The following is a 21,755-nucleotide window of genomic DNA, read 5'->3' as shown; positions in this document are numbered from 1 at the left end:
TCTCTCTGTGTATGTGTGTGTGTGTGTGTAAGACAAGGTCTTATTTTCTTTTGACCCCCCAAAGTAAGCATTTGGGGAGGGCTTATTTTTGGGGAGGGCTTATTTTAATGCATGCGCTCAAAAGCCTGATTGGGTATGCTCCAATACTGGAAGTGTTTAAGAAGAGATTGGAAAACCATTTGTCTGAAGTGCTGTAGGGCTTCCTGCCTACGCAGGGGGTTGGACTAGAAGACCTCCAAGGTCCCTTCCAACTCTGCTATTCTCTTCTCTTCTCTATATATCTGTATCTATTTCAATAAATTATTGAACTTTGCTATACACTATGTGAATGTGTACACACACATATATATATATATGTGTGTGTGTGTGTGTGTGTATATATATATATATATATCTGTATGTATGTGTGTGTGTGTGTGTGTGTGTGTGTGTGTGTGTATGCTGGTCTTGTTGTATTCAGGTCTTTTCCCATGTAAGATTGAGATTGTCTTGGCAACGTTTTGACGAGGTCCCACTCGCCATCTTCAGGCTGGTGATTTCGGCTTCGTGCTTGTGTGAGTAAGGCGTGGTCGCAGCTGTCGTCTTTCTATAAATCTTGGTGGGGGGCATGTGGAGTGCTGGCTTTGTTTCAGTAAGTAGATGGATTAGATGTGTGGCTGTATCATGTTTGGTAGATTGGTGCTGATTGGTGCTGGCTGTGAGTCCATTGTTGTTTTGTGTTGTAACGGCCTGGGTGGTGGGTGGGGCTCGTTTGTTGTTGACCAGGGCTGGTTTCCAGACGTCTGTTAGCGGGAAGTATCATCACGTTTATTCGTGTTGTGGGATGTTTCTCTATTTCGATGGCTTCCATAATTATTCTCTTGTTGAAGTGTTCAGTTTTGGGTTAATCCAAGAAGCAAAATGCTTCAAATCCAAGTCCAGTTGCCCTGCCATAACTTCTATGTAGTGTTAGCAATATTCATATGAGGAGTTCAGTTATCAACCTGCCAACGGATAAGTCAGTGTAGGTTGCTGGTTTTGATGGGAGTCTCAGCTGAGGGGTATGTGTCTGTCTGGTGTCTGACCCATGTAGATCATGCCTGGAGTGTGAGAGATCCATCTCCATGATCTTCAGTGGGAGACATGGCCCTTAATTGGGGGAATAGCTGATTTATTCACTTAAAAGCTGAACTTTAAATTCAGTGAGAATATTGGGTTGTAGTTTCAGAGTTTTAAAATTTCTGTTGTACTTTCCAAATATTGACAGACCCACTTAATGAAATGCTCAGGAAAGCTTTTTTTAACTGGATTGCCTTCGTGTTGTGGGATGTTTCTCTATTTCGATGGCTTCCATAATTATTCTCTTGTTGAAGTGTTCAGTTTTGGGTTAATCCAGGTTAATCTCCAAAACAAAACACTTCAACAAGAGAATAAGTATGGAAGCCATCGAAATAGAGAAACACCCTCACAACATGAATAAACGTGACGATAACTCCCGCCTACCAGACATCTGGAAACCAGCCCTGGTCAACAAACAAGCCCCACCCACCACCCAGGCCGTTACAACACGGAACAACAACGGACCCACAGCCAGCACCAATCTACCAATCATGATACAACAACACAGCCAATCAATCCACTTACTGAAACAAAGCCAGCACTCCACACCCACCCACCAAGATTTATAGAAAGACGGCAGCTCCGATCACGCTTTAAGCCCAAAACCCAGCCTGAAGATGGCGAGTGGGACCTCGCTGAAACGTTGCCAAGGCAATCTCAATCTTAACACGGGAAAAGACCCGAATACAACAAGACCAGCATACCTGCACCCGTGAAAATCTACGAAAACAAATACACACACAGAGATGTATGTAGGTGTATACAGGTATAATATACATCAGTGGTGGGTTCCAGATCCCGTTGCAACTGGTACGGTACAATAGGGCCGGGCATCCACCACAGCAAGCGCATGCGTACTTACCGCCCATGACGCTCCAGCTGCTCGGCGGAGTGTCGCGCAGGCGCCATACTCTCCATGCGCGGAAGCCCCGATTGGCTCAAATACCAGTAAGGAGGACGGGCTAGGCCCTCCGGAGCACCGTACCAGAACGGTACCTGGTGCTCCCAGCAGGTACCGGTACGCCCATACCGGGGCCTATCGGTCATATCCCACCACTGATATACATGAAGACACACACACACACACACACACACACCCATTTCATTTTATACATGATGCACAATGACAATAAAGGCTATTATTATTATTACATATGCATACATACACACACATACACATATAGATGTTTCTGTGTGTATATGTATGTATTATGTATGTATGTATATGTGTGTGTGTGTGTGTATTATATTAAATATGCTATATACATATTAATCAATTTCCTTACATACAAAGATACACAGAGCAATTGTTATTGATATACACATATTTAGACACCCAGGCATAGACAGAAATGGGGGCCTCCCTGTCCCTAAGGCCTCGCAGTCGTAAAACGAGGACAAGGAAGGAACTATGAGCCCCGAAGGCCCGGCCGCCTCGCCTCCCCTCGTTTCCCTCCGCAGAAACGACGCTCTCCGGCAGCGTCTCTCCAATCCCCGCAGCCCCGGCTCTTCCGAGGACCGACCTGACTCAGCCTCCAGTCTCTGGGAGTTCCGCAGGCCGCCCTCGTCGCTCTCCTTCCGCGGCCTGGCTTCCGGGAACGGCCCACCTTCCCCGCCGGCCTCAGGCGGCTGGTCTGAGGGAATCCGGAAGGCCCCGCCTCCCTGTTTTCCTTCCTCCAATCCAAGCAGGCTTTTCCTCCCCAGTCAAGCCAATCGGAAGGAGGGAAAGCCATTTCCCTCCTGCTATTGGGCCGCCTGTTCTTGCATGACGGTAGAGACGGCGCTCGGATTGGCTGGAAGCGCGAGGGAAGCCCGCTAAGGGGGGGTTGCCATGGCAACGCCGCCTGGCGGTGGGTGAGGTAAAAAAAGGGCGCCGCTGACAATGCGCCTTTTTCATCATTTGAAAAAAAAAAGACCCGCTTCATCCGACCCACGTGACATAGGGGCGAGGCTAAAGGGGCGGCTTTGACATCGACGTCGACTACGGCGCCATAGAGTCCTGAGGAATAGAGCAACGCCAATCAGGAAAACGGCGCCTCCGCCGTTTACTTGCCTCACGGGGGCAGAGAAGACCTCCACCCTGTCCGCCGCCTCTCCCCACCGAGAAACCGTCCCCGAAAATGCTTCTCGGAAGCCCCTTCCGGCCCCAACCACCACATTCGACCCTCCTTTGGCGGCTTCCCCCCCCCACCTCCGTAGCCTAGGAAACCATACACGCGCGGGCGGGCGCATGCGTCCTGACGTCGCGGCCGACGTGCCCCGCCCCCCCGAGGCTTGGCGCCACATTTAAACGTGGGCGGGCCCGAAGGAGGACCGCCTTAACGGTCGGCCGGTGAGGCGAGCCGTCTTGTCAGCTGCGACGTTTCTTTTTTTCCCACCGTCCGGCGGAGCCGCGCGCTTGGAAGGCTTCGGGAATCCGTCGGAGGGAAGAAGAGGCGCCTTTTCCCTGAGGCGCCCATCGTTTCCCGCCTTTTTTTGCATTTGTGAGGGGGTTGCTTCGGTGGGGGTCACAAAACAACAACCCTGCGAGGTAGGCCTGGGCTGCCGTTCCGGGGCTTTGGAGCCCGAGACCAGGCGGCCTCCCCCGCATTGTGGCCCTTCGGAGGAAGGAACCGTCCGGGGCGGGGAAGGGGGGGGAGGAAGGCAGCCCGTGGCCGGAGCGGGGATCCTCGCCTGGCTTCTCTTCCGAGGGGATTCTTGGATCTTCGTTCCTCCCTCGTGGCTTCGCCGGGGCTGTTTCCACTTTTTCCCCCCTCGAGTTTCACATTTTGAAAGGGATGCTGTTCGAAGGGATGCTGCTTTTGGGAAGGGGTCCCCCCTTCCTCCCCCTCCCAAAATGGAAGAGCTTGGCCAGCAATCCCCCCAACCTTTCAGGGGAGAGGGTGTGAGAGTGGATCTTTCGCACTCACGACCCCCCTCCAGAATCTCAAGTCCAGAGAGGTTTAGCCTGGTCACGAGACAGGGAAGACATGTCAACCATCTTCAAGGATTTGAAGAGAGAAGAACGGCTTGGAGCTCTTCCAAAAATCGGGAGATGATTCGCTGAAATGACAAGGAAGCGGATTTTGGTTGGATCACACTTAAAACAAAACATTCCTGAGAAAGCCCCAAAAGGCTTGGGAGGGCCTGGACTTTCCTTCATGGGGAAGCCTTTAAACAGATGTTAGACCAGTGGGTTGTGGCCCACTGAAGCTTTTTGGAGAGCTGCCCGCTGCTCATGTGAAACCATCTCTTTTCCCTTCCGGTCCACGAAGCTGGAAAGTTTGGGAAACTTTATTTTTTTTTTAAGGGGAATAAAAGTGATGCTCCTTTGGGGAACAGCTCACCCTCCTGTTTTTTTCTCCCGCAATTGGAAGGCTTGGGAGATTTGGGTTGGGCTGAACGGCCCTGCTTTTGACAGCCAAAGAGATCTGTGGTTGGGTGAGAAATGGCAGGGAAGAATAGAATTGGTGACTTTAAAAAAAAAAAACTGAAGCGACCACGACTTCTTTTAGTTTGGCTTTGGCAACGATCAACCTTGAGTTTTCACTTCGGTCCTTTTCATTGGAGGCTTAATACCGATTTGATTTACAGGGGAGTTGCCCAATAAGGTTCTTGTGGACATTGTCTCGTGGACGTTAGCCACGCAGTTGCTGGAGTTGGCTGATGTCAAGAAGCTAGATAGGATGGTTAGCATTTGGATGGGACCCCATGAAGAAACCCCAAAGGGGTTAGGTTAAACCAGGAAGTTCTCCTACATCCTAGAAAGCAAAATCAAGCAGCCTCTGTACTTTTGCCAAGAAATCCATATGACCCTGTCTGTCAAATCACAAGGAGTGGAGCTCAGCTTTAAAAAGTTTCCTTTTGTAGACTAATAATTTCCTAACATTGGCAATGTGTCAAGGAAAATTCTCAGGGAAGAGTCTTCTGGAGGTTGAATCATGGCAACTGGGCTTCTTTTCTTGTTGGTGCAAACTCACCTCAGCACAGGAAGCAAAATGCTTCAAATCCAAGTCCAGTTGCCCTGACATAACCTCTATGTAGTGTTAGCAATATTCATATGAGGAGTTCAATTATCAACCTGCCAACGGATAAGTCAGTGTAGGTTGCTGGTTTTGATGGGAGTCTCAGCTGAGGGGTATGTGTCTGGTGTCTGACCCATGTAGATCATGCCTGGAGTGCGAGAGATCCATCTCCATGATCTTCAGTGGGAGACATGGCCCTTAATTGGAGGAATAGCTGATTTATTCACTTAAAAGCTGAACTTTAAAATTCAGTGAGAATATTGGGTTGTAGTTTCAGAGTTTTAAAATTTCTGTTGTACTTTCCAAATATTGACAGACCCACTTAATGAAATGCTCGGAAAAGCTTTTTTTTAAACTAGATTGCCTTTGTGTACTACATGTAGAATTTACTTTTTAAAAGAATAAAATAAGTCCTGATACCGGGGGGAAAAAGGGTTACTCCTTACTACACAGTTGATTGTCACCAACCTATACATGGATGCCAATGTTTGGAAATTACTGCTTGCTGGCGGGGGGAAAAAAGGCTGCATTTGTTTTAATAACATTTGTGATTTCTTTCAGGAAGGTACGAGAATATACAATGCCTAAAGAGGAAGACCGTGTAATCCCGGTGAAGGTAGCATTGAGATGCCGCCCGCTCGTCCCCAAAGAAATTGCGGAGGGTTGCCAGATGTGTTTATCTTTTGTCCCTGGAGAGCCACAGGTGAGGGAAAATTCATAGCTGGGAAATTTTTTAGCTCTTCTGGCAATGTCTTAATGTAGGAAGTCCTCGACTTCGAAGCATTTGCTTACTGACCTTTCAAAATTACAGTGGCAGCATGGTGGATTTGATTTAAATCAAGTCGATTTAAATCATCCTTTTTAAAGAGTAGCTGTCACCTCTGTCTCGCAGCAGCTCCTCCTCTGACCCGCTCTTGACACACCGACAGTCTCAATATTGCAGAATATTCAGCCTCATGCTACATAACTAAGCCCCATTTCATGCTGAAGAAACTAACGTATTAATGTATCTTAAATGGAAAACTAGCTGTAGATAGATTTTTACTCCCAAAGCATTTTATTAAAAATAATTTGATACAAAAATTTAAAAATCTGATTTTTTTTTTAAGTCATCGATTTTTATCCGCCCTGAATGGCAGTGAGGAAAATTGCTTGTGACCGTATCTCACACCTTCCAACGGTGGCAGCATCCCTGTGGTCACATAAATGAAATTCGGACACTTGGCGACTGACCTGCAGTTATGACGGTCGCAGAGCCCCAAGGTCATTTGGCCCCCTTTGGCAAGCAAAGTCAATGGGGGAAAGCCAGATTCACTTAACAACCGTGGCCAGAGAGCTCGCGAAACGAGGCAAAACTCACCGACTACCTGTCTTGCTTAGCATGGAAATTGTGGGCCCCGTTGTGGCCGTAGGACGAGGACTAGGGGGTAAGGCAAGACGGCAGGATGGTATGGTTACGACTCTTCTCTTTCTGCTCCTTTCCTGCAGGTGATTCTAGGCAAGGACAAACCTTTTACATACGACTATGTCTTTGATCCATCAACGGAGCAGGAGGAAGTCTTCAACTCCTGCATCGCCCCTCTTATAAGGGGGATTTTCTCTGGTAAGAGCCTCTAGAAGCTGGGCATTCAGGCGACATTTCAATCTCGGAGACACGCTTCGTCTTTGACGTTCCCCCAAAACATGTACAGACAGTCCTTGACTTACAACCGTTCCATTTAGAGACCGTCCAAAGTTACAGCGGCCCTCGAAAAGTGACTTACTCCTGTTCCATTTCAGATAAGTGACTGTTTGGACTCTTTAAAAACATCCCGTGGTGGGCGCCCCCAAATTTCTGAAGAGAAGCTGGTGAATTGCCCACACTGTTAGGAAGTTTCTCCTTATTTCTAGATTGCTTCTCTCCTTGATTAGTTTCCATCTATTGTTTCTTGTCCTGCCTTCAGGTGCTATGGGAAATATTGACACACACCCCTTCTTTGTGGCAGCCCCTCAAATACTGGAAGACTGCTATCATGTCCCCCCTAGTCCTCCTTTTCTCTAGACTAGCCAAACCCAAATCCTGCAACCGTTCTTCCGATGTTTTAGTCTCCAGGCCTTTGATCATCTTAGTTGCTCTTCTCTGCACTTTTTCCCAAAGTAAGGTAAAGATTTCCCTCGCACAGATGTGCTAGTTGTTCCCGACTCTAGGGGACGGTGCTCATCTCCATTTCAAAGCCAAAGAGCCAGCGCTGCCCGAAGACGTCTCTGTGGTCATGTGGTCGGCATGACTCAATGCCGAAGGCGCACGGAACGCTGTTACTTTCCCACCAAAGGTGGTTCCTATTTTTCTACTTGCATTTTTACATGCTTTCGAACTGCTAGGTTGGCAGAAGCTGGGACAAGTAACGAGCTCCCTCCATGATGCGGCGCTAGGGATTCGAACCGCCAAACTGCCGACCTTTCTGATCGACAAGCTCAGCTTCTTAGCCACTGAGCCACTGCCTCTCACTTCTCCAAAGTCTCAACATCTTTTTTTTTTGGTAGTGCGATGACTGAAATAAGTTGCCGCATTCCAAGGGTTGCCTGACTGAGGGTTTCATAAATACCAATACTTCATGTGATCTTGATTCTATGCTTTGTCTCACTACCCAGGCTACAACGCCACGGTTTTAGCCTACGGGCAGACGGGCTCCGGGAAGACCTATTCCATGGGCGGGACGTATACTTCTGACCAAGAGAACGACCCCGCGGTCGGAGCCATTCCACGGGTCATCATGCTGCTTTTCCAAGAGCTGCAGCAGAAAGTGGAGTGGCAGTTTGCCTTGAAAGTCTCCTACTTGGAGGTAAGTTTCGATTCGGAGCCAAAGGATGCCAGCACTGTGCCACAGACATGCTTATTCCGGGTGTTGTTGTTTTTTTAATTCAAACAAGGTTGTAATTAATTAGGAGCCAGGCGGTCTTTGAACGGGTTGGGCATTGGACCGGTCAAGAAGAATCGGGTTGATTGGCTATCTGAGTGGGGTCCTGAACAACTAATTAGTTTCCCCGATAGAAGAGTGTATTTGTAGCTCAAGGTTGAACTATGCGATCCTTGGTGCTCTCTGAGCGTGGCTCTTTTCTTGCAGACATTTCCTGGCCCTACTAGGTAACATCATCAGTGTTAGAGGGAAGTGGGGCTTGCGGAGAAGAGGAGGCCTCAGGAGTCCTTGGTGCCACTCTGAGCTTGGTGGTTTCCTTGCCGATGTTTCATGGTCCAACTAGGGAGAATCGTCAGTGGTAGCGGGGAGTAGGTTTTGCAGAGTGCAGGAGAAACAGGAGCCAGGCGGTCTTTGAACGGGTTGGGCATTGGACCGGTCAAGAAGAATCGGGTTGATTGGCTATCTGAGTGGGGTCCTGAACAACTAATTAGTTTCCCCGATAGAAGAGTGTATTTGTAGCTCAAGGTTGAACTATGCGATCCTTGGTGCTCTCTGAGCGTGGCTCTTTTCTTGCAGACATTTCCTGACCCTACTAGGTAACATCATCAGTGTTAGAGGGAAGTGGGGCTTGCGGAGAAGAGGAGGCCTCAGGAGTCCTTGGTGCCACTCTGAGCTTGGTGGTTTCCTTGCCGATGTTTCATGGTCCAACTAGGGAGAATCGTCAGTGGTAGCGGGGAGTAGGTTTTGCAGAGTGCAGGAGAAACAGAAGGAGAAGACGAGGAGGAAGGAGGAATATGGGGCCCTTTGGGTTGTCTCAGCTGGGTTGGTTTCTGGCAGACATTTCGTGGCTTGATTAGGTAACGTTATCAGCGCTGGAAGGGAGTGGGGTTCGCTCTCTGTGCTTGCCCTAGTAGTAGGAATTCCCTGATAAGGCTGCTCCTGTTAGCTCTGAGCTGGTGGGTCCTTGATTGGGGTGGTGTTTACTGCTTTAATCAAACCACCACTTTACAGTTCAATAAAATAATAAACCAAAGCCTACTAACAACACAGTTAAATCAAGAGTAAGATGTATGTATGTATGTATGTATGTATGTATGTATGTATTTGTGTTACAACCCCTTTATTTATTTATCAGTACAAATACAACACATACATACATACATACATACATACATACATACATACATACATATATATACATACATTTCGGCAGGATCTCACCTGCCATCTTCAAGCTGTGGGCTTAAAATGTGGGCTTAAATTGGGAACGGAGCTGCCGTCTTTCTGTAAGTCTTGGTGGGAGGGGATGGGGTGCTGGCTTTGTTTCAGTAAGTGGAATGATTGGTTGTGTGGTTGTATCATGATTGGTAGATTGGTGCTGATTGGTGCAGGTTGTGTGTGCATTGTTGTTTTGTATTTTAACGGCTTGGGTGGTGGGTGGTGTTCGTTTGTTGGCTAGGGCTGGTTTCCAGATGTTTGGTAGGCGGGAGGTATCACGTTTGTTCATGCTGTGGGGGTGTTTCTCTATTTCGATGGCTTCCATGATTATTCTCTTGTGGAGGTGTTCTGTTTTGGAGATTAACCTGGCTCCTTCAAAGTTGATTTCGTGTCCTGTAGCTTTAAGGTGCTGGAAAAGGGAAGAAGTTTTTTCTTTTTTTCTTACTGCGTTTTTGTGTTCTGTGATGCGTGCATTTATTCTCCTGTTTGTTTGTCCTATGTATATTGCTGGGCAGATTTTGCATGGTATTTCGTAGACTCCTTGGTTTTCTAGCTGGATTTTGTCTTTGGGGTTTCTTAAGATGTTGGCTATTTTTTTGGTCAGTGGTGAAGGCTGTCCTGATATTGTGCTTGTGGAGAATTTTGCCGCCTACCAAACATCTGGAAACCAGCCCTAGCCAACAAACGAACACCACCCACCACCCAAGCCATTACAATACAAAACAACAATGCACACACAGCCAGCACCAATCAGCACCAATCTACCAATCATGATACAACCACACAACCAATCATTCCACTTACTGAAACAAAGCCAGCACCCCATCCCCTCCCACCAAGACTTACAGAAAGACGGCAGCTCCGTTCCCATTTTGAGCCCACGCTTGAAGATGGCAGGTGAGATCCTGCCGAAACGTTGCAAAGACAATCTCAACCTTACACGGGAAAAGACCCGAATGCAACAAAACCAGCATACCTACACCCGTGAAAATCTACGAAAACAAATATATTGACCGATAAATAACCAGCACTGTCCTTTGGCCACCAAACTACCAGTGAAAAGTTTTCAGTTGATAAATACATTTGAAGAACAATTTAGAAACATTTTCCTGACCGTTTAAAGGGTGATTATTTTAAGCAGGCAGCCTGCTAGCTAGCTGTTTAACCTACATTTGACTTCCAAGCTAAAACAGTTCCACAGAAACTCTTGTTAGTTCATTTGAAAACGGATTCTACCGTCAGCTAATGTAAGGCCACGCAGCTTTTATTTATTGCAGAAGGTGGGAAACCATGGCCCTTTTACGATCTCTGAAGTTTAACTCCCAGAATCCCTTTAACTCCCAGGGTTAAAGTTTGCAGCTCATTAAAGCATAGCAGGCTCAGGGATCCTGGGAGTTGAAGTCCACAGGTCCTTAAAGGGGCCGTAGTTCCCCACTCTGGTTTACGGCCTGCTCCCTTCAGCTTGTTTGCCTTCTAACGCCTTCAGATTTACAACGAAGACATCTTAGATCTCTTGGCAGCGGGCAAGGAAAGAAGTTCTCAGATAAGCATTCGGGAAGACCCCAAGGGAGGCATTAAGGTAGGATACTTTCTTAATACTTTGCTAAATCTAAGGGAGAAACATCGAGTATCTAGAAATTAGATGGAATTTCCTGACAATTAATCAGTAGAACGACGTCGTAGATGCTCCGACATTGAAGAGATGGGACAACTGTTTGTTTGGGATGGCATCGGGTCTCCTGCCTTGAGCAGGGGGTTGGACTAGAAGACCTCTGAGGTCCCTTCCGGCCCAATGGTTCTATGGTTCTATAAAAAAGATGTGGAGACCTTAGAAAGAGTGCAGAGAAGAGCAACAAAGAGGATTAGGGGACTGGAGACTAAAACATATGAAGAACGGTTGCATGAACTGGGTATGTTTAGCTTAAGAGAAAGAAGGACTAGGGGAGACATGATAGCAGTGTTCCAATATCTCAGGGGTTGCCCCAAAGAAGAGGGAGTCAAACTATTCTCCAGGGCACCTGAGGACAGAACAAGAAGCAATGGGTGGAAACTAATCAAGGAGAGAAGCAACTTAGAACTGAGGAGAAATTTCCTGACAGTTAGAACAATTAATCAGTGGAACAGAAGTTGCCTCCAGAAGTTGTGAATGCCCCAACACTGGAAGTCTTTAAGAAGATGTTGGATAGCCATTTGTCTGAAACGGTATAGGGTTTCCTGCCTAGGCAGGGGGTTGGACTAGAAGACCTCCAAGGTCCCTTCCAACTCTACTATTGTATTGTATTGTATTGTATTTCTAAATGATTGCAAGTGCGGAATCATGCCCTTGTGTCTCTCGGGGGCTGGAGCCCTGAAGGAAGTCTAATAAAAGAGGATAAAAATCACATTTTACGACGTCACAGGCGTGGGCCAAAATTCAGCCTGGTGTGTTGGGATGCCAGTCTCGGGAACATGAGGAATTTTTCCCCACCTCCTCTTGCTTCCACACAGATTGTGGGTCTGACGGAGCACATGGTGTCGAGTGCGCAGGAGACGGTCCACTGCCTGGAACAAGGCAACAACTCCCGAACGGTAGCAGCCACAGCGATGAATACGCAGTCCTCCCGCTCCCATGCCATCTTCACCGTCTGCGTGGAGCAGAAAAGCAAGGCTGACGAGTAAGAAAAAGTGTCTGGGTAACCAATCTTTTTATGGGGCCTTGCAGCCTTTTTGATAGGTTTAGTCTAGTAAGAAACCAGGAGATGGAGGTGAGTTCGAGATCCTCCCTTAGGCATGAAAGCCGCCGGGGTGACTTTGGCTCAATCACCAGGGGACTGTGAGTTACAGTTCTACCTGAGACATGAAAGCGATGTCGGCGACTGGGTCAATCACTAGGAGATAGTGAGTTATAGTTCTACCTGGGGCACGAAAGCAGTGTGGGTGGCTTTGTGTCAATCACCAGGAGACAGTAAGTTATAGTTCTACCTTAGGCACGAAAGTCGGCCGGGTGACTTTGGGCCAGTCCCTCTCTCTACTCTACTCTACTCAACTCAACTCACAGGGTTGTTGTGAGGAAAACGGGAGGGAAGAGAAAAGATTATGTGCGTTTGCCACCTTGAATTGTTTATTTAAAAATGACCAATGCGGGAATTAAAAAGAAATCTAAATAAACTGGAGTTCTAGGAGCACAAGAGAGATTGAAGGACAGGAAAACGCCTCCTTGTTTTGCTCTTGTGGGTTTCCTAATGTAATTCAGCCACGGGAGATCCAGTCAAGTGTTTTAAATATTCCACATTTAAGCACTTTCTCAAATCCCGGCAGCTTGAGTTAACGGACTGTTTCCCGTTTAGGAACGTTAGCTTTCTTTCAAAATTGCATCTGGTGGACCTGGCTGGGTCGGAGAGGCAGAAGAAGACGAAAGCGGAAGGAGAACGGTTGCGAGAAGGTGAAAAGGGGGAAATTTACTAAATCATGGGTCTATGGAGATTTTCAGTTATCTAAGTCATGGTTGTCCCAAAGGTGTTTTTTTTTCCCCAGAGGCAACTGGACTTTCTGGTTCTTTTCATTTGAAGGCTTTTCGCTTCTCCTCCAAGAAGCTTCTTCAGCTCTGACTGGAGGTGGGGAAGGGAAGGATTTATACTCCCTGCAGACAGCTGGTCACTTGCATCCTTTTAGAAAGTCAAATCCTTCCATTCCCCTCCATCCATTCAGAGCTAAAGAAGCTTGGATTGGATTGGATTTATTAGATTTATATGCCGCCCTTCTCCCAAAGGACTCAGGGCGGCGAACAGCATTAAAAAACAGATAATACAAAAGTTAAAAGGAAATTAGAAACAGTCCAAAAAAGAAACCCAATTTATATAACACTCACATTTTAAAAATTAAATAAAATTAACAGGCCAGGCCGGCTTGCTGGGAAAGCCAACTTTTTAGGGCGCGTCGGAAGAGCCGGAGGTCAGGGATTATGCGAAGCTCCGGGGGCAGCTCATTCCAGAGGGAAGGCGCTCCCACAGAGAAGGCTCTTCCCCTGGGGGTCACCAGCCGACACTGTCTGGCCAACGGCACCCTGAGGAGGCCAACTCTGTGGGATCGTACTGGACGGTGGGAGGCTAATGGTGGCAGTAGGTGGTCTCGCAGGTACCCTGGGCCTAAGCCATGGAGCGCTTTAAAGGTCATAATTAGTACCTTGAATCGCACCCGGAAGACAACCGGCAACCAGTGCAGGCCACCTAAAAGAGGTGTAGCATGGGACCACTTCTTGGGTGAGAAGTGAAATGTCTTCAAAGAAAAACCAGGAAATCCAGTTGCCTCTTGAAAAAAAAGCACCTTTGGGACTACCAAATCAAGGCCAACTTCTTTGGTGGAATGGAACTGCTAGCTGTTGGAAACCCCGAGAAATGGCCCTTAATTTTTCCTTTACGTTACTAAAAAGGAAATACCAGTAGCTAAACTAGCTGGTTTACAGATAGTCCTTGACTTACGACTGATTTCTTAGTGACCACGTGAAGTTACAACCGACCTCCCGAGATCTACTTACTATAGGTAGCCCTTGACTTACAGCCATTCCTTTAGTGAACGTTGAAAGTTACGACCAGCACTAAAAAAGTGACTTATGACCGTTTTAACACCGACAATCGTCCCAGCGTTCCCATGGTTACGGGATCAAAATTCGGGCTCTTGCCAAGTGGTTCGCATTTATGACGGTTGCAGTATCCCAGGAACGCGGGGGTCCGTTTTTACAACCTTCAGACAAGCAAAATCCGCAGGGAAGCCAGATTCTCTTCCCGACCAGGTGGCTCACTTAACAATGGCAGCGATCTGTTTAACGGCCACGGCAAGAAAGGTGGCAAATTGGGGCAAAGCTTGTTGAACAGCTGCCTTGCTTAGCGATGGAAATTTTGGGCTCAGTTGTCATCAGTTGAGGGAACCCGTTTCGAAGTTACGACACCCACACAGTTGCATGAACTGTGAACACACTTGAGAGCTTTTCAAAGTCTATTTGCAACCTCCCACAATCATATGACCACAATTTTGCCTGAAATTGATGTTCGCTTCCAGTTCTAGTTATAAACACCCGTAGTGAACCATGGGTTCGCTTAACGACTCGCTTAATGACCGTTTGAAAAACTTAAAAAAAAAACGGGTCCGGTTACATAGTGACTCACGTTGCAACCATCGCCTCTTCCAGGCTCAGTTGCAATCGTAATTCAAGGGCTGCCTGTATTTTGCACAACGAGGGTTGATCCTACATCCCTGTGGTTCAGGGATGCAGAAAGATGGCGTCAAGATGATCCGTTTGCTTCCGTAACTGTCTCTCGCAGGAATTAACATCAACAAAGGGCTGCTTTGCCTGGGAAACGTCATCAGCGCTCTGGGGGACGAATCCAAGAAAGGCAGCTTTGTCCCTTATCGCGACTCGAAGTTAACCAGACTTCTGCAAGGTGAGAACGATGGCGTCAGCCGGATCTCCAGCATGGGTTTCTGTGGCGTGCTTGCTCTTGGCTGCCCTAGAAACAGGGATGTGGGGGCATGGGTATTTGGGATGGGGAAGCGAGCTGGTGTGTAGTAGCCTCATGAGAACTGGGAGGGAAGTTTGCGCTCATGAATTACGGCGCTGCGGAGAGGAGTTGTTTATACTCCGTCAAGGCCAACCGTCCTGAGATGGCAGATGCGAGAAATACCTGCAGAGCAGATTTCCCATAACGTCGTCCTGGATGTTAATTTGGGGTGACTCTCAATGTGGAACCTTTGTACGTTTTGAATCAGATCTTGCCTTGCTTTCGCTGCTCCCAGACTTAGTACCAGTACCTCTTCTCTAATCCAATGGAGTTGAGGCCCAGCCGCTCTGAATAGGGAGAGGAGACCACCAGGTTTCTCGCTGCTCCTCGTCTCTATAACTCAGCCGAGGCTGTTTTTTTCCACGCCTGCTTCCGTTTCAGATTCCTTGGGGGGCAACAGCCACACCCTGATGATTGCCTGCGTGAGCCCGGCCGACTCCAACCTCGAAGAGACATTGAACACCCTTCGCTATGCAGATCGGGCTCGAAAAATAAAGAACAAGCCAATTGTGAATATTGACCCTCAAGCGGCCGAGATCACCCAGTTGAGGCTGCAGGTGAGATGGAGACAGCCTGGCACGCGCGGTGGGCGTTAAAAGACTCTGAGAAGTCTCCTCGTTGACTGGGACAAGCTCCTTAACCTTACATTTTGATAAAGTCTGGTAATATTCTAAAATCCAGGCCCTTTGCCTCTGTTCTGGTTTTCAGGTCCAAGAATTGCAAGTGTTACTGCTTCAAGCCCATGGGGGAACTCTGCCGGTGTCTCTTCGGTAAGGAATGAGGGGGTCGCTCAGATTTTTCTCTGGCCCCCCCAAGGAAATCCCCACTCTTCTTTTTCTCGTCTTAAAACTTGATTGTGGGATCCTCGGTGCTCTCCGAGCTGGGTTGTTTTCTTGCAGGCGTAATAAAACAAAACAAAAAAATGGTTGTAGCGCTGATGATGTTACCTAGTTGGGTCATGAAACGTCTGCAAGAAAAGCACCAAGCTCAGAGATCACCAAGAAAGACCTATAAATATCTTCTTGATCTTGATTGCACGGGGCTTCTGAAGTATTTGATTTACGGTTGAGGGGAGGAATTAAATTTTTGTAGAGTCTTTTATCTCTCCAAAATAAGTAACTGTTCCCACTCTCAGAACGTAACATAAATAAGGAAGCCGTCAGCCTAAACGGGACTTACGGGTGACTTTTAGGAAACTGTCCCATCTTTTCTTCATTTTACATTATTTAAAACATTATTAAAACAGGTTCCCATCTTTCAACTTAACTGGGGACTCACCATCCAACATTAGAAAAACATTTAAAAAGTCATTCTAAAAGCTATGCAATTGTTGAAACCTAAAACATTACAGCCACAGTATCTGTGGAGATTCTCAAGTCATCCAGGTCATGGTTATTTATCCCCAAGGTGCTTCTTTCAAGAGGCTTCCTGGTTTTTCTTTTGAAGGTGTTTTCCTTTCTCCTCCAAGAAGCTGCTTCAACTCTTGACTGGAGGGTGGGGGAATGGAAGGCTTTTATATTCCTTGCAGGCAGCTGGACATTTGCATCCTTTGAGAGAGTCCACTTGGAAGTTTGATTTGTGTCCTCGGGGGTCACCTGAGTGGGTGCAAATGGGTATGGAGGCTTCTTGGAACTGCTGAAAGGACCCTGTTGGAGCCTGGAGATAGGTGATGTCATATCCTTCCCCCTCTGTTGAGAGAGGGCTGTTTAATTGGGATGTAGATGGCTCAAAAAACAAACCAGAAAGTCCAGTTGCCTCTTAAAAAAAAGCACCTTGGGGATTAAAACCACCACACCCTGGTGGCTAACATGCCATCGTCCAATTGACTGTTAACAGGCAGGTCTTTTAAAACTTCTGGAAGGTTAAAAGGGTGGAGGTCACAGGTGGGTTTCACATAAGTTTACCACCGGCTCACCACGCCCCTACTCGCTTTGTGAACGTGCGTGGCCTTCCGCGGGGGCACTTTGCTCGCAAGCGTGCGGCTTAGAAAACGCAGCGCAGTGGTTAGAGTGCTGTCCTGCAGGCTACTTCTGCTGACTGCAGAGATGGCAATTCAAATCTCACCAGGCTCAAGGTTGACTCCGCCTTCCGTCCTTCCTTCCGAGGTCGGTAAAAGGACAGCCCAGATTGGTGGGGGGCAAGAGGCTGACTCTGTAAACCGCTTAGAGAGCGCTGTCAAGCACTATGAAGCATTATATAAGTCTAAGGGCTATTGCTATTGCTAAATAGGACGGCATAGAGCCTGGGCAGGGGGCAAGCCCGAACCGCCTGAATATTACCGTTGCTGGAGGTGTGCCAAACTTCAGGTGTTTCATAAGGAAAAGGGGCTACCCCAGTCCACTTCCTAGACCCCCATCAGATGGCAGTGTTTGGGGGAGAAGGGACTAGAAGCACGTTCAACTCTATCTGACCTGCTGGGACAGGTAGATGTCCTTAGGAAAGGTGAGCCTTCAGGTAGCCAGACCTCCTGCCACGTAGCGCTTGAATCGCACCTGGGAAGAAACCGAAAGACATTGCCGTTCTTTTCCATTTCATTAGCTACCCGATTTTGGTATCTAAAATCTGGACACTTTTGAAACTTGTTGGATTTCCGGCTCCCAGAATCCCCCCAGCCCCGTCACACCATGTGGGGAAAGAATTCTGGGAGTCAAAAAGTCCACCAGTTTCTTAAAAGTGACCCAATTTGGAGAGGCCTGACAATATAAGAGGCACATTGGGATGGGTCTCAATGCTTCCCTTCTTTTCCCTCGATAGAGGCGAACCTGTTGAAAACCTCCCAGCCCTGATGGAGAAAAATCACTCGCTCCTGGAGGAAAATGAAAAACTCAGCCGTGGCTTGAGCGAAGCGGCCGGTCAGATTGCTCAGTTGTTGGAGAGGGTGATCGTGGTAAGGCCCTACAGTTACCAGAAGTGCTGTTCGTCCCTCCCTGGGGCAGAAATTTCTTGCTAAAGGATCCGTCCACCCCTTTCCCCCTTCAAAAAAGAAGAATTCACATTCTCCTTTGGTGGGGAAAAAAAAATGTAGCAGGTGTTAAGCCTTCCCTTCCGAAATGCTGTGCGTATAATATACTTTATATTATGTTGCAAAAACTTCCTGACAGTGAGAACAATTCATCAGTGGAACAGAAGTTGCCTCCAGAAGTTGTGAATGCCCCAACACTGGAAGTCTTTAAGAAGATGTTGGATAGCCATTTGTCTGGAACAGTATAGGGTTTCCTGCCTAAGCAGGGGGTTGGACTAGAAGACCTCCAAGGTCCCTTCCAACTCTGCTATTGTATTGTATTATTGTATAACTACTTAGACTTCAGCAAGGCATTTGACAAAGTAGACCACAACCTACTTCTTAGTAAGCTAGAAAAAAAATGAGATAGATAGCGTCACCACCAGATGGATTCGCAACTGGCTGACAAACCATACTCAATGAGTAAGTCTTTAATGGGTCTAAGTCTACATGGAGGGAAGTAAGCAGTGGGATACTACAAGGTTCTGTCTTAGGCCCCGGACTCTTCAGCATCTTCATAAACGACTCCGATGAGGGAATAGAAGGGAAATTTAGCAAATTTGCAGATGATACTAAGCTGGCTGGAATATCTAACACCCAAGAAGATAGGCTCAAGATCCAGATGGATCTTGGTAGACTTGAACCCTGGACCCTAGCTGACAAAGTGAAATTCAATGTAGAGAAAAGTCAAGTCCAACACTTAGGCAAGAAAACCCCCAAAGGACACCTATAAACTGGGTGAAACCTGGCTTAATGGCGGTCATTGGGAGAGGGATCTTGGAGTCTTAGTGGACAACCAGCTAAATAGGAGCCAGCCGTGTGCAGCGGCAGCCAAAAAAGCCAACACAGTTCTAGGCTGCATCAACAGAGGGATAGAATCAAGATCAACTAATACCACTATAAAGCCTTAGTAAGAGCACAGCTAGAATCCGGCATCCAGTCACCACACTATAAAAAAGGATGTTGAGATTCTGGAAAGAGCGCAGAGAAGAGCAACCAGGATGATTCAGGGACTGGAGGCTCAAACATACGATGAACGGTTGCAGGAACTGGGCCTGGCTAGTCTAGTAAAGAGAAGGACCAGGGCAGACATGAGGACAGTCTTCCAATATTTGAGAGGCTGCCCCAGAGGGGAGGGTGGGTCAAGCTATTCTCCAAAGCGTCCAAAGGCCAGACAAGGAATGATGGATGGAAACTGACCAAGGAGAGAGATTCAACCTGGAAATAAGGAGGAATTTCCTGACAGTGAGAACAATCCACCCATGGAACAGAAGTTGCGTTCAGAAGTTGCGGGAGCTTCCTCCCTGGAGGCTTTCAAGAAGAGAATGGACTGCCATGGGTCAGAAATGGTGTAGGGTCTCCTGCTTTGGACGAGGGGTTGGATTAGATGACCTATAAGGTCCCTTCCCACTCAATCTAATCTAGTGACCATTCGAAATTAAAAACGGTGGTCGGAAAAAGTGCCTTAAGATCATTTTTTACACTTATGATCATCGCAGCATCCCCAGGGTCATATGTTTTACGTTCAAATGCTCACAGCGGGTTCATACTTAAGATGGCCGCAAACGTGATCCCCTTTTGCGACCTTCGGACAAAGCTAAGCGGGGGGGGGGAGAGAGAGGAGCTGTATTCGCTTAACAACCGTGTGACTAATTTAACAAACGGAGCAAAGAAACGCGTTAAATTGTGGCAAAACCCACTTCACAAGTTTCTCATTTGGCACCATAAATGTTGGCCTCGATTATGGTCGTAAGTTGAGACTTCCCGTACAAGGCTTAACTTGCGCTATGGAATCTCCCCTAATAATAATAAGCCTTTTTCCAATTTCCGCAGACGGAACAGCAGAACGAGAGGTTCACCCTAAAGATGGAAGAGCTCCGAGAGCACACGGCGTAAGTAGCTCCTTCGCGCGCCTGCTTAGCGACTGTTTGCTGCGTGGGCTCTACCGCTGCATCAGAAATATGGAAAGGGAGCTGGATACGGGGTTGGCCTTGTTTGGCGACCATTCGAAGCTATGGCGGCGTTGGAAAAAAAGAAACTTAATGATTGGCCTTCCCTTTACGACGGAGTGTCGCAGCGTCCCTCGCGGTCACCTGATCCAAATTTGAGATTTTGTATTTATGATGGTTGCCGCCTACTGATCTCCATTTGCGACCTTTCCCACAAGCGTAGTCCACGGGGGAAGCTGGGTTCACTTAACGACCGCAAAATTCGCCCAGCAACCGCAGCGATTCGCTTAAGATCCCTGGGCACAAATGAAAATTGGGGGGGGGGGTGGCGAAGTTCAGCGGGAAGCTGGGGGTCGCCAGCTACCAGCCAACCAAATATTCCATTTTACGGGAGCAACTTCAAGTAGCTCGATTAGAACTTGGGGGTTGGACTAGAAGACCCCAAATCTGAAAGCTTCCCGGTTTTCCCCACTCAGTTGAAAGTTCAAGATCCTGCCCCACATCCACAAGTCCATCACATGGTCCAATCTCCCACTGCCACAAAGGCAGAGTCCACCCATCCAGTTCCGGCCAGGTGCAGAGACAAAGATGACCTTGGCTTTCTAAAAAGAACGTTGTTATGGCTGCATGTCACCCAACTCCGTACAATCCCCCCTCCCAATTTCCCACAGTCCACCCATCCTGTTCCAGCCAGGTGCAGAGACAAAGATGACCTTGGCTTTCTAAAAAGAACGTTGTTATGGCTGCATGTCACCCAACTCCGTACAATCCCCCCTCCCAATTTCCCACAGTCCACCCATCCTGTTCCAGCCAGGTGCAGAGACAAAGATGACCTTGGCTTTCTAAAAAGAACGTTGTTATGGCTGCATGTCACCCAACTCCGTACAATCCCCCCTCCCAATTTCCCACAGTCCACCCATCCTGTTCCAGCCAGGTACAGAGACAAAGATGACCTTGGCTTTCTAAAAAGAACGTTGTTATGGCTGCATGTCACCCAACTCCGTACAATCCCCCCTCCCAATTTCCCACAGTCCACCCATCCTGTTCCAGCCAGGTACAGAGACAAAGATGACCTTGGCTTTCTAAAAAGAACATTGTTATGGCTGCATGTCACCCAACTCCGTACAATCCCCCCTCCCAATTTCCCACAGTCCTCCCATCCAATTAATCAGTGGAGCTGATTAGATGCTCCAACATTGGAGGGTTTCTAAGAAGAGAGTGAACAGCCATCTATCAGAAATGGTATTGGGTCTCCTGCCTTGAGCAGGGGGTTGGACTAGAAGACCCCTGAGGTCCCTTCCAGCCCTAGGATTCTATATTTCTATTTCATCTTGAAATTTCAGGTTACAACTAGACCTGCCGAAGCTGCTGACATCGGTGGAGGACGAAGAACTGAAAGATCACCTGGGACTATTTGTCCAGTTACAACAAACGATCGCTCAGCTGCCGGTGAGGCTTATTCGGAAAAACACAGGTCTCTTTAAGGGAACCCAGCGGTCGGCAGCCTCAGTTTCCCAAAGGAATGGTGTGGTAGAGAGGCCCGACCTTCAAAGTAACTTTGTTTTGTTTTCAGAGCCCCATTTGCTAGTTTTGGATCTTTTTTGTTGTCAATTTTTTTTTTATTGATTTTAAAAGATTTACAAGGGAAAAGGGGTTAAGAGGTTATGGAACATTTTGACAGCTCGTGCGGGGGGGGGGGGGAGAGAGAAGCTCCCCCGGGTCTTGCAACTTTTACAAAAAAGGAGAAATAAAAAACTATACACTTTTGCATAGATATCAGCAGTTTTAAGTTTACACAAAATCATCAATATGTTTCAATCATTTTACTTTTGTCCCTTCCTTGAAAATACATTGTAACAACATTTAGATTAGTGTTTCAATTCACTTTTGTGATCGAGTCTTCTTGTTGTCGCATCCTCCCCCCCCCCCCTCCACTGGCATAGCCTCAGCCCCTCCCTGCTTTGTTTCTTGTGTGACATCATCCCCCTCGTCACCTAAGAGAGCAGTATGTTTTTTCATAAAAGCCTCTGCTTCCGCAACTGTATTCATTCTGA

At 47.5% G+C, this 21,755-nt stretch overlaps 2 protein-coding genes across 6 annotated transcripts in view; one reads left to right on the top strand and one right to left on the bottom strand.

Annotated features, from left to right (window-relative positions):
- LOC309381634 (PDZ domain-containing protein 11) overlaps nt 1–2,756 on the bottom strand; it is a 9,880-nt gene extending 7,124 nt beyond the window's left edge. The window contains exon 1 of the mRNA XM_081932833.1: nt 2,622–2,756. The gene's annotated coding sequence lies outside the window, so the exon portion shown is untranslated. The remainder of the gene's footprint in view (nt 1–2,621) is intronic.
- A 635-nt stretch (nt 2,757–3,391) lies between these two features.
- The window catches only part of LOC309381608 (chromosome-associated kinesin KIF4-like), a 53,075-nt gene continuing 34,711 nt past the window's right edge, over nt 3,392–21,755 (top strand). For 3 of the 5 annotated variants that reach the window (XM_081932785.1, XM_081932786.1, XM_081932784.1), the window contains exons 1-13: nt 3,393–3,628; nt 5,664–5,805; nt 6,591–6,705; nt 7,734–7,924; nt 10,704–10,796; nt 11,705–11,871; nt 12,544–12,638; nt 14,515–14,634; nt 15,133–15,308; nt 15,460–15,521; nt 17,506–17,638; nt 19,586–19,644; nt 21,045–21,150. In XM_081932785.1, coding sequence (XP_081788911.1) covers nt 5,683–5,805; nt 6,591–6,705; nt 7,734–7,924; nt 10,704–10,796; nt 11,705–11,871; nt 12,544–12,638; nt 14,515–14,634; nt 15,133–15,308; nt 15,460–15,521; nt 17,506–17,638; nt 19,586–19,644; nt 21,045–21,150 — 1,440 coding nt within the window. In that variant the 5' untranslated portion in view covers nt 3,393–3,628; nt 5,664–5,682. Of the gene's footprint in view, nt 3,629–5,663; nt 5,806–6,590; nt 6,706–7,733; nt 7,925–10,703; nt 10,797–11,704; nt 11,872–12,543; nt 12,639–14,514; nt 14,635–15,132; nt 15,309–15,459; nt 15,522–17,505; nt 17,639–19,585; nt 19,645–21,044; nt 21,151–21,755 lie in introns of all 5 variants that reach the window. The other 2 variants (XM_081932783.1, XM_081932787.1) reach the window with 2 other exon arrangements.

Source organism: Natrix helvetica (genome assembly GCF_964273705.1).
Source record: "Natrix helvetica genome assembly, chromosome: Z".
Classification (NCBI taxonomy): domain Eukaryota; kingdom Metazoa; phylum Chordata; class Lepidosauria; order Squamata; family Natricidae; genus Natrix; species Natrix helvetica.
Note: the sequence above shows the minus strand (reverse complement) of the source record. Positions and strands in the feature narration are given on the sequence as shown.